Here is a 16,507-nt window from a genome sequence, read left to right as displayed (position 1 = left end):
TGATAAATAAATACATTGGATATTTATTTTGTGGTTAAATTTTCCAAAAACTCAAACATAGTTTCACAGAACAATAGCTTATATTAAAAAAAAAAAAAAAATAATTACTCTGTAAACAATTATTAGGTCAAAATTGATATTAAAGAAAACTTATTACTTTTTTTTTCAAGATAAAGGAAATAATTGGTACAGTGAAAAGTTCAAGTCCAAATATCTTTTCACGTTACAATTAGTTTATTTGCTCCAGACACAGATAATGTGACTTGTTTTATACAAAATCATAATATTCTGGTAACAAATTTTGTACAAAACAAGTACAAACGGAAAAATAAATATTCATAAAGTAAAAAAAAAAAATCTAAAACAATCAACAAGGAATATAATATTATATAATATAATGAAGGTACTATTGCATGTGAGTTAAAATACAATTAATCTTCAAGTGGGAAAAGTAATTTTTAATTTGTTATCTAATAAATACTTTTAATTTACAAATATTTTAAATTATTTAACATAGTATAAATTTAAAATTTGCTAGATTTTTCCACGATTATGCAATATAATATGAAATGTTAACAAAGTAATAACTAAAAAGAAATTGTTTAATTTGGGAAAATTTAGAATGGCAGTGTGTTTGCATCCTTTAACTTAAACATTCCCACAAATCTTTTCTAATTGACTGAAAAAAAAATAGATAACCGCTTTGAGCATATCAATTTTTTTATATGTGAAACGCGTGCCCAACATGATAAAGAACCAAACATAACAGAGAAAAATATATATAATTTCCAATTGTTCTACTTTCAAAATCACAGACCACTCAGGACAATGACCTCCAATCACTATCCATACCCAACAAACTTTAACAATTCCTTAGAAATTTTTTTCCAAAATAAAATTTTAAGTACGTGAAAAAATCTTAATTAGTAACATTAAATTATAATTTTTTTGTTAGAATAAATATTTTAATTTTTAATAGACTAGAAAAAAGATCTGTAAATAAAATAGGTACACATAAAGCTGACATACATAAAATTGTTTTTTTTTTCTTTAAACCTAATAAACACATAATATTTTCTTTGAATATCTAATACAAAATTAAACATTTATATTATATACATATAATATTGGTTATATAATTGTATATATTTAAATTGATTTTAACTTTTTAACTTTTCTTATGTTATGGAAAATTTGTCTAAATTTTGTACTCTTGAGACACTAAAACTTTTTAAGCACTAAATGATAAGGCAAAAAAAATAATATGTAACAGGCATAATTGTTATTTGATAAAATGATTTACTGTTAACTCGAAAGTATTGATAATGTAATCATTAATTATTATAAAATGTCAAATAATAAATAAATAAACATAACTGAATAAATTTTGGAATGATTAATAAGCTAAAAAAAAATATTTAACAAAATAAATGTCAACTTTCGGGATAAAATTTAAACAACAATTTTCATAATAAAATATAAAACAAAAACATCAATCTGGTAGTTACTAGAATTTAAAAAAAATGTTCAACAAATATTGCACTAATGGAGAAATTATGAGATGGAACAACACTTAAACAACAAGCTAGAAAAGACTTTAACATTGCACAATCAGTTGGTAAACTCATGTGCAATTAGAACATAAATCAGATGCCTTAGTAAATTCACATTCCTTTAGGACGAATTGAATATCATCCCCACCACCTTGTCATTTTATACTATTCGTTAGACCTGCTAAATTAATTTAAAACATTTTTTAAATTTCATTTGTTTGCTTGTGTGAAAAAAAAAATGTAATTATATATTTTTTTTTATAACTTTTTATACATGGAGGTTTATTGTGGACTGACACTTTCAGCTGGCACTGAAGTTGTTGCTGTAGTGCTTTTTTCGTTGCACTCAGCCATCTTTTCGCAATAGTCCCTGAAATAATCGCGGAAGCGGGACCATGACTTTTCTGGCACAGTGATTGCCGTTCTAAAGTTTCCTTTAACCTAATATTTAAAATAAAATTAGTTTACAATTAAATTTAAAAAAAAAATATTAGATGGTTTAATGAAGAGTAATTTAGACTTGCCGTAGTTGTTACCTCCGATATGCGCATGTAAATGCCACGATTATTTTGGCCAACATCAAAATAAAAATTTTTGTTATCAACCCTCATGTGACGACCATCAGGCAAGTCACCTTTGAAGCCACCATCATCTGTACCAAATTCATCTAATAGATCCGTCAAATTATCACGGAACTCAATCATCCCTTGCGCTGGGATAGCAACTTGAGAACGTGGGCCACCACGAGTTATGGTCTGGGAGACCTATATCATGGGTAACACCATAAAATAAATGATAAATACACCATATTATATAATTTCTAAATTTAGTAAATTTGTTTTTAGAAAAACAAAAATATTCACTTACACGAAGAAATCTTCCACGAGCGTTCTCCTTTAGGTCTAAATAATAACGACGGTTGTCCTTGATCATCATTTCGGACTTCAATTTTCCATCTTCAGGAACGGTGTCTGGATTGGGCGGTCCTATACAAATATGTTTATTTATATTTAACATACAAATTTAAGATATACATAAAAAATTAAACTCAGTTGATCAACCCAAACCAAGCTTACAATTTTTTTTAATCTATCCCGTCATACCAAACAGAATCAAACTATTTAAATTTTATAATATTATGTCAGCAAAACGATGACAAAAATATTATACTATATTCACCTTAACAATAATTTCATTAAAATGTTCTTTTATCATTCTTCATTCAATTTAGTTCAGATTTTTAATCTAAACTTAGGCATATGGTTTGGTATAATTAGTTTATACTTAATGGCAAAACATTTATGTTCAACTTACAAAGCGAACTGACAATATACATTAATTCTTTGATTCTAGATTAGATAAAGGGTTTTGAAATGAGAAAATATTGAAAATATTAAGGAACAGAATGATGTAACTTGCACTGATTATCGCTACCTTAAAATGTGTTATACAAGGGATTATATTTATGACCAAATGTCCAATAAAACAATTATTAATTATTATTATACTTCAATACTTAAGTAGCCAAGTAGGTAATAATTCTAAAAATCATATAAAATATAAATTTCTTTGAATAACATATCTTAGATTTTATAGAGGTAAACTAAAATGTATTTATTTATTTGTATGGCTAACTAAAATGTATAGCTAACAGGTAATAACAATTTATTATTTCACTAATTACCTTAAAGCTCAAGAATATTTACCTAATTGTGAATAGAACTCGCTGAAAGTACCAAGATGATCTCTAAAATCGGCCGCAGTCGACAAAGCCAAAAAAATTTGACTTCTTCTACCATCAGCTCCAATCTATAAAATGATAAAAATAATTAAGAATGTTTAAAAAGACATACATTTAAACATTTTAACACATTTTTGGGGGTACCTTAAATTACTTTTTTTTTCAATTAAAACTGATGTTGAACACAGTGATTTTCAACTAAATTAACAAATAATATAATACTTACTTCAGCGACTTTTATAAACTTTCCTCTTCTATTTTGTTTAACATCTAAGTAAAAACGTTTTGATTGTATTTGAAGCATTTTGGTGGCCAGTTCTTGCTCATTGCTTTGCTGTTGTTGACCTATATTACAATAAAAAATTTATGTGAATAAATTAATTTGTATAAACTTTCCGTGGATATAATTTAACAAATAATTATTATCTATCTAGAAATATAAAAGAATAAACAAAAAAAATTAACTATTAAAAAACATCACAATAGATATGTTGTACCGAATATAATTTCCCTATCGATATCTGACATGATGTACTCGTTTTGCAAGTCGCGGTTTTGCATTTTATTTTAATACCAGCTTAAATCGAATGACTTGCAAACGTACATAATTTTTTGTTAACATTAAAACGATAACTGGAAACATTTAAGGTCATATTTCGCTAACAAAAGATCAACAGCGGAGCAACACGACTAAAGGGGTACAACACTTGGGGATGGCAACAACACTACTGGTAGGGATTAGGTCAGGGCGCTCAATAAGTGGGTCACGTCAGCTGACTCGCCGCATAAAGGGCTGCGGATAGCACCATCACGAGAAATAATTTATATTTTTTTAAATTTATTTTACGGAATAGTTTAGAGGGGCTTTTTAAATTGAACACTTATAATACTGCGCAAAATGTTTAAAAACTAAACAGATTTACCAAAACGACATTATTCAAAATTAATATTAAGAAAAAAAAAAATTATAAATTAAACCAAACAGATAACCAAGTATACCTAGGTACCATAAATAAATTGTATATTTTAGATAAGAAATGCAATTTTAAATTGTATTTTGTTAAGTCCTTTACATACAAGATTAAAACTTAAAGTACTGAACACATAATACCAACGATGATAATATATTATATTCAAACGTAAATATTTTGTATTTAATAAACTGTAATTGAAAAATTTAAATATTTATTTTCAGAATAAGTATTGAACACTTTTAAATTGATGGAAATAAAACTAACGATTAAAAAATACTATAGCTTCACCCATCACCTGTCGGAAAATATATACCCACCATAAATCGAAATAATAAAAAAATGTATACTTGTGTTTGAGGATTTTGTAGTTAATGGTGAAACATAAAAATACACAGCATAAGAATAAATAAATAACGTAATTAAGATCGTAAAAGCATTTTAAACAAACCATCTTGATTATTAATTAGGTGGGGGCTATACACGACATTTTCAGTAGAATTCAATATTCATTGTTTTCAATTTGAGTGAGCCATACGTCATTTACTCATGTCCACTACGGAAATCGCTGTCGAGCCTGCGTTTTGGCGGAAGAACGATAAAGTAATGAAAATGCACACTCCTAATTTTACGCGTTTAAAAATATGGGATGGGCTATGCAGGTGAAGGATAACGCCGCGTTTATACCGTTTGTACAATTAATTTATGCGACGGAAAACGCTGTAGCCAGTCTTAAATTCTCATTATACTAGGTTTAACTTATATTTATTAATACTGGCCGGATATCTCAAAATAACGATACAATATAAACAAAATCATTTTGTGTACATTTTTGGAATGCTAAAAATATGACTATTATCTAGATTTCTATTAAGAGGATGTCAGCGCACTATTTGTTTTCTCTCTTTGACACACGCGCCACATAGACAAAACGCATTTGCGCAGAATCGTTTTTTCTATGTCTGCAAGTAATCTTAGAGTAAAATCACCCGTTACAAAAAAGATAGAGAATAATATTTTTGAGGGAATGTCATATCGATTTTAGATTGTATTGTTATTTGACTTTGTATTTGAGTTTCAAAATAAACAAAAAAATGTTGTAAATTTAAATGATGTTTAAATTGTTTTGAAACAATATTTAGAGAAATCGATATGACATTCCCTCAAAAATATTATTCTCTATTTTTTTTTGTAATTTTTACTCTAAGATTACTTAAAAACATAAAAAAAACGATTCTGCGCAAATGCGTTTTGTCTATGTTGCGCGTGGGCGAGAGAGAGAAAACCAATAGTGCGCTGACATCCTCTTAAGTATAGGTACGGTAATGGATGTGTTAAATTTGAATTCAATGGCAAATCATTTCCTACGAAAAACGATTTTGAGCCGAGATAGTAAACGTAAGCTTATTAAAATATATTACAATTAATTCTAATAGTAATTTGTTTTACTATTAGTAATACGGCATAATCTATAAATAGGCGATAGCATAAAATGAATCTAAATGTTATGGTGTAGGTATATAAAATATAATAATAATATTTACGTTAAAAGTTTCAAATTACCACGAAAAATATTTTTGAATTACAACAAGAGAACAAAAATAGTAATTCTTCGTTTTAATATCCTATTTCGTCCAAATTTTAACTTAAAATGTATATAAAAATGAATTCTGTTTATAATAAAATTAGATTTTTTAGTATCAGACAGACCTACTTATGTGGAACTTAGACAATTTTAAAAGCTTAAAAATTGTCAAATTATTTATAAAATTATACGATGTGTAGGAAATAATAATATGAACATTCGGTGAAAAAAGTATCTAGCTATTCATTTTTGCTACATATTATACAAAAAACTTAATTGATTTTGCGTACAAATTCCTTTTAGATTCTGAGTGGAACGAAGAATGTATTGATTTAACAATATGTTTTTTTTTATCTGTCATTACGGTTTGGGGCAGTATAACTGCTTCGATTTTCTTTAATAGTATCTTGTTCGATGGGAAAGTAAATCTAGTTGGTGCATTCGGGAGGTCAAATTTTAAAATTGTCAAAAGTTTTCATAAGCGATGGGAAAAACAACATACAAATTAAGGAAAGACGGGAATTTTTTGCAAAATCAGTTTTCCACAAAAACGATTTTGGTTTTTGGTGTAATTCTAAAACAAATGAATATATATAATTATATACGTGACATTTTAAAAATATTTTCATTTGTTTTGAACTGTTTAGGAACATTTTCAGTTTCCAATTGTATTTGTCTTTTTTTCAATGCATGACAATAAAATTTTATTTGTAAGCTAAAAATGCTTGAAAATTTAATATAAGGCTCCTCAGATATTGTTACAATGACATTCGAAAAATATTAAAATCTTTAGTCACGGTTTTTTTAAATAGTTCAAACATTGACAAAATACGGAAAATCACGAAAATTAGCAAATTATTTTGAGTTGAGAATTCATAAAATGTATTTAAATGTAATTAGAATTCATAACCTAACAATCTAAGATTTAAAAATGTAATACAAGATTATTCATAAGTTTGTCTACCTTTATATAAAAATAAAATGTCTACTAGCAAATCAAATTACATTTTAGATACATATTTTTACAATATTGAATATTCAATCGATTTCTCATGTAGCGGTTTTGTTATTTTATTGTTACTCAAAAACAAATAACTGTGGATATATGAAAATTTTACTGAATGTTTATATTTTCATTGCCTATACACCATAAAATTTTAAAAATATTTTGACTCTTTCTGAGCTGTTTATGGACATTGTCAGTTTTCAATTTTTTTTTCTATAAATATATTATAATATATAATAACTTTTATAGCTAAAGATTGAAAATTTAAAACAAGGTTCCACGTAAATAGGTTATATAATATAATTTACTTTTTTCACAATAATACTATTATTATATATTATATTGGCTGACTGACCGTTTTCGCTCGGAATCGTTTTTTTTATACGATGATATTATATCATTGAATTCAAATTTAATACCATCCATTAACCATTACTTGTAACCTACTGTACAGCAAAGCGACATCCACTTACGACTTACCCACTTTTTTTTTATTTTAAAAACCACTAGGTAATTTTCTATTTTGAGCTTTCAAAAGTACCATCTAGATCCATTTTGCTACTAGAATCCACCCCCAAAATTCAAGCATTAATTATACTACAAATAGTGTATACAGAAAAAAACATACATCGCATCACTCAAAATCTATTAACGCCGTGTACTACGGGCGAGTCCGACGAAAAACAAAACAGCTTTATTTTTCTGCATTTTCAGAATAGCACGATCAGAGTTGAAATCGTCGGACTCGCTAGATTTTCATGGGACACCGCGTAAACTTAAAGTACGTGGTACATGTTAATATGATGTATTATGTGTGTTATCTTTTATCTTGGATGTTGTTATGACAATATTATGATGGCTGATAAATCAAATCTAAAATAACAACAATTTAAAAATAGATTTTCTAAAATAATTTAATCATTTAACTTTACCAAAAGGCAAAAAGGTACTACGTTAAAATAAAAGAGGATCGTAACCGATCAAACAAATCAAGAAATAAGTACAATAAATAATTGTATACTGATCGCTGTCCTCACGTCTTTTCGTAGTTGGTATGGACTTCCAATATAGTATACATTTCTAACACGTATATTTTCTTTTTGAACTATTCTTTCATTAGAAAATTTGAAAGAAAGATTGGTAATCAGTACTCATTAGTTTAATTCCAATGCCATTAATTTTATTGTAATATAGTAGTTAAGTGTTGGTTTATTAGTTAATTACATTAACATAATAATTATTGGTAAAACCCCCGAAAAACCACTTTCTTTTTAAATTGTCATTTTTATGATAAACAATACTGTTCTATTCAAAATGTAAACGCAGTTTTCGAAATAAGAGTTAAGAACTATTTTTTATAGAATGGGCATAATATTATTATACTACATAATATGCAATATGCATGCATTAGTCATAAATAAATACTATAATGTTATAATATTTCTTATATTAAATGGTCATAATACATAACGGTCCAACATAATTATAAATGTATATGTATAAGTGTACTTATAAAATTTGTATTGATAAATTAAAAATAATATACATATCAACAGAAAACGTATACATCTATTATAATATGGAAAATAAATCGGATAAAATTCTTCAATTTATCGTTTTTTAAACAGTACATATTTTTACCAAACAGAAATTTAAAAAATACATTTTTATTTTTTACTATTTAGTTTATACGTATCGTGATTTATTACTTATTAGTCAAACAACAACTCCCCCCCTGAATAAATATATTTTTTTTTACACATAATAATGAGTTGAAAAATAGGTTTTTTTGTTTTACCCGAAATATACGATATTACGATTATCATATCGGCATCTATCGACTGTCATCATTCCCGTTATGGATTTATTAACCAATTAAATGGGTATGATAATGGATTGATAAACCAAAGTTACCTATGTAAAAGTATTATTGAATTATATTTATATATTAGGTTAACAATAATAATTATTTGATAAAAAATCTCGTAAACAGTACATTTATTTGATTTGCATTGTATACTATTGTTTAATATTTTGCCCGGTGGAGAAGGCACGGGGGGGGGGGGGGCGTCCTAGAAACAGAAGATAACAACTACCACCACATTCAAAATATAAATATTATATTATGCTTGTAAAATGTTGATTGTCTAATAAATCAGGTATATTTTTGTACGTATAATTAATTTTACCTAAATAACGTCTATATTTTATACCATATTACCATCCCTATTTACAAAATACAACCAGATTCGAAGAATAACTTACGTTTAACATTTATAATAAAATCAACCCAATCAGGTCGTTGACCAGTGAACCATAAATAGGAAATTCTCATTATCATATTAAACGTATTTTGTAGAGAAATTCTTTAGTTTAGAATTTAGATAATGTATTCAATGATAAATTATATACATATTTACATATCTATCTAATTATTTATATTTGATTATTTTTTAATAAAAATATATATATTTAATTATTACAAATTTATGAAATCATTTATAAAATATAATAATCTAGGGTAGGAATTTTGTGTTAATTTAAAAATATCCAATAGATTACCAAGGGATGACTGCCAGTAAGATATTCTTCCAAAATTCCAATTGACATTATCTTCCGAAGTACGCCCAGCGTTTAAGCCGGCACCCGCCTCATTTGATGATATCTCCATTCATAAATTATATACACCAGTCAACACTTTATAACTACACCAAAACATTAGACATCGACTGATCGCAAACCACAACTGATATTTGGTTGTATATTCCGTGTCATGCCCATTCCCTACAGAACCATGTGCTTGGAAATAATTACGAATCTTTTGGTTGCGGTGACGCGTCTCTTACGGAAGACCGAATGACTCAGACGTCAGTCATCCCCACCCCCGCTTAAATATAGGACGATTAACGTGATCCAACGATAAATACACATACCCGAATTGCATAAATAATCACATGGGATTACCCCATTAATGCATTGAAAGTTGAAACATTGTCAATTCAAATCATAAATGTCAATTCAATAAAAATACCAAAACAATATAATATAATATATTAGTTATTTGTTTGAATATAACTAATTATATAATATTATAATAATATAATTTTTTATTATAGTTATTTAGAGTTTTTGTGGGTAGGCAATTAAACAAACTTCAGGAATTAGAGATAAAGAAATCAATAGAGAAATGTTAAATAAAATACATAGCACAAAAGTTAATGAAGAATGTATGTATATAATATACAATTATTATATTATAATTCATATAATAGGTGGGCAACAATTATCTTTCCACCTTTTCTTTAATTTCTTTATAATACCTAGTGCAATTAAGAATTGAGTTATGTCTTACAAATAAAAAAACATTGATAAATTAACATTTGTTTACTGATATATTACTAGAACATATTGGACTAAACTACCTAAGTAATGTAATGCAAAATGGTTAATTATTTTTTAATGGAATAATAGATCTGAACAGCTGAAGTGTATTTTACTCAGTTCAATGAAGTCCACCAACTAATTGACTTCACTCAAAATTTACTTTTTTTTAAATTATCAACAGAAATACAAATTTAATTTTTAATTGTTTCTTAACTATCTTTATTACTTATATTAGTATTATATATTCAAGAAAAATGTTTTTTTCATTTTAAATTTCTATAAAATATATTTAATATATATAATATATAGAATTTTGATCTTCTATAAAATAAATCATATTTGCATCAACCAGGTACTATTTGCCACAAATTTACTCAACATTCAATTAAGAACTATGGGAACATAAATAAATGAATAATATTATTCATAAAATATAGATAATAACCCATTATTATTTTTTTGACAGAAATTATTTCGTACAATGGTATTTCTCTGATGTTTTATCAATTGTCAACCAACGCAAGTAAAAATAGTATAAAAAAAAAAAATGATATAATTTAACGTGGCTGAATTTAATAGATATAATAATGTAGTACAGATTGTTAAAAACTAAATTGTGATGGAATAAAAATAAAAATAAATATACACACATTATGGAGAATTATAATTTTTAATACTATATTCAATTCTTTTATTTGTTTATTTTCAATACTCGAAATATGGATGCACAATATTTTAGGAAATTACATATCAAAAATACTCCTATTACATTGTTTACTCAGCAAAATATTCTAACAAAATTATGTAAAACATAACTTTTATCATATTAATTTAGGTTTTAATTGTAATTTGTACAAGTGTATATTGGTTTTTTAAGAATATTTTATTATTACAGTCAAACGTATCTAAAATATGACGACAAAAGAAAAAAACATAATATATTCATCAATAACGATACAAAAAACTAATTGGGAGACTAGATTATTCTGTTCTTAAAAAAAACTACCTGCCTATATAATAATATTATTAAAATAATGTATTTGTTAATAGTATATGTATTTGTACTCATAATACTCATAGTTCTCATAATACTTTCTAATCTTTACATTTCCTAGGTAAGGAAAAGTATTTAAATCTGAATGTAATAAATAAATAATGATAATTAGTAATTACCTATTAACATTTATACACTTAATACACATAAGATGTGATTTAACAAAAATGTATTCTATTTAGGCACCTGGTATGGTTGCCATTAACAAAGGGAAAGCAATTAAATAAATATTAATTAAGTTAAGGAACTGTAATAACCTAAATTAATGAACAAATATTTGATTATATTGGGTTATTTGCTAACCATAATTTATAGAACCATCACAACCTGCCACTGCTTTTAGTTGATAATTTATGTAATTTTAAATATTAAAAATTGTATAAATTAAAAAAAAAATCAGTGCTCACCACTTTTTTAATCGCGGGCCATATAAAAAAATATATTCTTGATGGCACAAGAATTAAAATTTATTAGGATATTGTAACACAATGTATTTGATCAATTTTTTTTATTGTACCTACATCTTAACAGCTTGATTTGAATATAAAACATTTTAACGAGATAGTGGACAAATATTAAATAATAGTAAGATGTAGTTGGCCAACCCTGCTCAAGGACCAGACCAAGGTAACTTGCTGCCATTGGGGGGCTTACCTATTATATTTTTGGACACCCTCTTTTTAGTGTTCTACTATCTTAAAAATTACATTTTTATATTGGTTTTAATTATTATTTTTAGGAAAATTGAAGAAACCACTGGCCGTGGTATCTAAATTTTACCACTACCATAATAGCATAATTATATTATAGATAAAGACATTCCTATTAACCATGAATATTAGATCTCTACTTCTCTGCTATTGAATATCAAATAAAAATAACTTTTCCTTATCAATCAAAATGTAATGAATCAAGGATTCTTCTAAAAAAAAATGCACATAAATACCTAATTCAAATTCTTTTAATATTATCTCCACAAGATAATGATAGTTAATTATTGAATAAGCTTTATTGATAGTAATCACCAGGGCTAGGATTTATATGCAAAAGCATGTTTTTTTTGCGACTTCTGATTATTGATTTCGTCAGTAATGTCCACGAATCACCTCATGATGAGATAAATGGTGGTATTTGTATTTTGCATGTTTTTGCATATTTTGGATGAAATGCATATTATTGCATATATTGAATAAAATGAATATTATTGTACATTTTGATTATAAGAATGCGAAAAATAAATGTTTTATAGTAAATTTCATAATACTTGGTTTTTTGTCAAACATAAATTTTATTTTTATAAATACAATCCTATGGTACAATATTAGGTATGCGATAAAAGATTAAATAATTTGACATTCATTTTCGAAAATTTGAAAAAATATGTGATCGTAGCATGTAACACTAGTAGTGAATGTGAATTATAAAATTTATTTCTAAATTATTTTTTTTTCTCAATTATATTATATTAAGACGCCCGATGCCGATGCCATTTTGTCCTCAAAAATATATTCTGCGGGAATAATGATACCACCTTATAGAATCAACCAAATTTCATAATTTTTATTTAATTGCTAGAGAGAAGTATTCTACAGCCCGCATCGATCTCTGTTTTTCAATATTTCATTCTCTAACTTTATAATATGTCTAAAAAAATACAAGATAAAAAGCATTTTTTTTAAAAATTTTTTAATACAATTATTTGAAATAAAATACAAAATCAGAGATTGGTGTGGGCTGTAGGAAGTCTTCTTCTTTCAGATAAAAAAAATGTCATCAGAATCCGACAATTCTACAAAGCTACTCCCGTAAAGTCGTTTTTTTTCGATATAATACACCCTATCAACCCTCCCCCCCTAAATACGTATCAGGTAGTAGATTAGTGTAAAAGTCTTATAATTGAAGTGGCAACTAAAATATAAAATTTAATTTTCAAATTTTATAGAATTGTGAAAAATTTGAAAAACTGGTAACGTGACCCTAAAGACGAACAGCTAATCACTGATGTATTTCAACAAAAAAATATTTTTTTTGTAACTATATTTTTGTGTTTATCTTATAAAAATATAAATGCATATTTTTGCATATTTTGGTAAATAAAATGCATATTTTACCGTTTTTTATTGCAAACAAATTCTAGCCCTGGTAATCACAATTTAAAGCAAATTTCTTATATCTTAGATTTATTTGTGAGCTACACAAATTAGTGTATACCTAAATGTGGTTATTTATTAAGAGGGCGCTACACCCGCATGCGTTCTCTCTGTCTTACAAACACATAACATACCAAATTGTACGCTCAGCAGATCACATTAACAGACACATAAATATATGTGTACTCTATACACAGTATATTGTATATACTATACATATATATTAAAAACTATATTATTAACCATTAAATATCAGTACAAAATCATGATATATCTAATTATGCTTATTATAAATTGAAATTTTTTTTTTTAATATGATAATATTAAAATAATTTAATGATAACTAATAACACACTATAGCTAATTTTAAATAATAGGTAGGTAAATTGATAAACTATTAAATTATAATATTATACCTCAAGCATCGGTAGTTAATATAGATTAAATTATTATGTTATTCATCTGGTTTAAATTATTAAAATAAACCATTATTTCAAAGCATAACAAATGTAACAGTTCCGGATACCTATAGATTGGAATTTTCTAATCTTGAATCAAGCCAAACGTACAAATTAAATCCTTAATGTTTAAAAAAAAGTAACTATGGTATAATACCTGACATGATAATATAATAAAACATCATTAGTCTTTACAGTTACAATACCTTATATTAAAGAAACACTTATATTTTTACTTGGTACCAAAGTAGTATCAACAGGCAATTATGAAAAATAAAAAAAAAATGAGTAAGATATTACATTAGTCTTACCAGAATCAGAACCTGTAGCTCCATTTGAAGCTTGCCCTGGAAATCAAAAATGAAAAATGTACAGATTAGACGATTGCCAGAGTAGTAAAACATTGTTTGCGCATCAATATCGTCTAGTAAGGGGTGAGCATAGCAGTGACGTCTAGTAGCAGTCAAATGCTAGTGGGACCACTGATTGACATGATAAAAACAAGTACCTCGTCTCCGACTCAGTCTCGCGTCTCCGGAGGACATGTTAAATCGTTATTTCGACGACCGGCAATACCAGCAAGACAAATGGCGCGTTACCCGAAGATGGGAATCCACGAACCTAACTACAGTCCCTGGGTCATGGGGTTGGTTTTATTTTTATGTCGAGGAATGTAGCCAGATTGTCAGCCGTTTTATCTGTTAATTCAATTTCGTCGCGACAAAAGAAAAGGAACGAGACAAATGCACGGACATATGTTAGGGGGGATGACTAGTGTGTGTGTGTGTGTGTGTGTGTGTGTGTGCGGTCATATGTCGCGGGAACAAGGGAAACCAACCACACGGACTCTGGAGTCTGGACAAGAGTGATGCGAGCGATAATAGCGATAATAGTTACGAGCGCCGGTCCGGGGAGAAAAAGCAATACTTTATACCGGCGCAATGAATGCGGTATCACCTATGCGGCTGCTCGGGGTCAGCCATCTTGGATTTACGAATCCGTTATCTCCCGGGAAACCGCGGCAGGTCGTACGCTCACGCCGCCGTTTTATCGCGCGCGCCGTCCCCGGTGTTTACGCGATGCATTTAAATCAACAAACTCACTTTGGCTCTGGGGCTGATCATCGCCGCTCTCTCGGTCCGACATCGTCCGACAACGCACAGTCACACAAACCGCCGCCCCGCTCTACTTGGCGCGCACACACACAGTTCACACACTCGTCGCCCGTCTGAGCGACTCCTCTGTTCGGTCGCTCGCACGCTCAAGCACCACCACCGCACACACACACACACACACACACCAACACGAGAACACGCGCGCACACCGACACACGACGACGCCACCGACGCACAGCCGGCCGAACGATTTTTTGCCGTTTCCCCGCTACTTGCCGCCGTTCCCTCGTCCGTCAGCAGTCGGCGGGCTCGCACTCTCACTCTCTGACCACTCTCTGGCGGGGGCACTCAAAATGCAAGGCGCGCGCGCGCGCGCGCTAGCGCTCGCTCAGTCTCCCAGTCACCCCCCCAGTCACCTCCACGACCACCCGAACACCTCGTCGTTTAACGCACGCGCGCAGTTTCGCTCGTTCTTTGACCGTCAATTTTCGTTTTTTACGCGCCGGAAAGTTCCTTGTACGGACGATCAGCTGCTGATCGGCGGCGTCGATGAACCGTTGGCGTGCGTGCGCACACCCGCTACACCGCGGCGCCGCGCCATCTGCTAGAGTATAGATCGACCGTTTTCGCGCGGCGCAACTTGCCAGCTGATCGTAACTGTATAGCAGCTGTCCGCGTAATATTATAACATTTATAAAATTATAACACATAAATAAATTATGTACATAGTACCTAGTACCTACCTTATATTGTAGAGTTATATTATTATGTAACGAGTAACGACGTCGGCGCACTTTGCGGGTGGGTATTAATCACCCCACCCGGCCCATCAGCAGCCGTTCCGGGCTTTCGATCGGTAAACTCGTAGCCTTCAATCATCTGTGTGGTGGGTGATGAGGACCTAGGGGTTCTGAAGACGAAAAGATAATTCTGATTTTGCAATTGACATTCTGCATTTGAAGAATGCGATTGAATTTAGAGTGAACTATATAGAGGTATAAAATATTAAAATATATAAATATATAATTGCATCAATGCCCTAGCTCCCAGTCATTTGCTCAAACGGCGAAAAAGGCTGTGTGGGAGGTTGCTATATTTTAAATAAAATATAATACATACGTTTATTAAATATTTATATAATTATTTTTGAATTATTTCTGTAAAAAATACGCTTGCATCAAGGCCAATATTTCATAATTATAAAAAGTGGTCTAGTACTTTAGTGGCATAATCGATACATACATTATAGTATATATATACTCACATACATAAATATGTATAATACACTGGAATACTGGATACCTACTTATATAAAGGGCAGGTATATTTTGGACTTCCCTCCCATGCCTTTTTTCCCAAGGTTTTTTTAGCGGTATCGGACGTTTCCCCCCTGATGTGATATATAATTATTTTTATTAAGGAATATTTTTTTTTATAACTAAAACTGATACAGTTAGAACAAATAATATTTCGAAGGTGGAATAATAAGT

General features: G+C 29.0%; 1 protein-coding gene across 3 annotated transcripts; it reads right to left on the bottom strand.

Annotated features, from left to right (window-relative positions):
* On the bottom strand, positions 1-15,264 carry LOC132949677 (transcriptional activator protein Pur-beta-B). 3 transcript variants are annotated; one of them, XM_061020672.1, is made up of 7 exons: positions 15,006-15,264; positions 14,214-14,249; positions 3,521-3,639; positions 3,260-3,362; positions 2,421-2,539; positions 2,090-2,317; positions 1-1,994 (listed from the first exon to the last, which is right to left on the bottom strand). In XM_061020672.1, exons 1-7 carry the CDS (start codon positions 15,046-15,048, stop codon positions 1,836-1,838), a joined length of 807 nt encoding a protein of 268 aa, XP_060876655.1. In that variant the 5' UTR covers positions 15,049-15,264; the 3' UTR covers positions 1-1,835. The 3 variants fall into 3 exon arrangements, with proteins under 3 accessions (XP_060876655.1, XP_060876653.1, XP_060876654.1); XM_061020670.1 differs by having other exon boundaries at positions 2,078-2,317; positions 15,006-15,261; XM_061020671.1 differs by lacking the exon at positions 15,006-15,264 and adding an exon at positions 14,411-14,957 and having other exon boundaries at positions 2,078-2,317.
* Between the last annotated feature and the right edge of the window lie 1,243 nt (positions 15,265-16,507).

The sequence above is a fragment of the Metopolophium dirhodum genome, chromosome 7 (genome assembly GCF_019925205.1).
Source record: "Metopolophium dirhodum isolate CAU chromosome 7, ASM1992520v1, whole genome shotgun sequence".
Classification (NCBI taxonomy): Eukaryota; Metazoa; Arthropoda; class Insecta; order Hemiptera; family Aphididae; genus Metopolophium; species Metopolophium dirhodum.
The sequence above is the reverse complement of the archived record's forward strand: the minus strand, read 5'-3'. Positions and strand labels throughout refer to the sequence as shown.

Coding starts and splice junctions, on each gene's coding strand:
- LOC132949677 (XM_061020670.1), bottom strand. CDS start 15,048: ATGTCGGACCGAGAGAGCGGCGATGATCAGCCCCAGAGCCAAA. Junction 14,250..15,005: donor TGATCAGCCCCAGAGCCAAA/GTGAGTTTGTTG, acceptor TTTGATTTCCAG/GGCAAGCTTCAAATGGAGCT. Junction 3,363..3,520: donor AGTTTATAAAAGTCGCTGAA/GTAAGTATTATA, acceptor ATCATTTTATAG/ATTGGAGCTGATGGTAGAAG.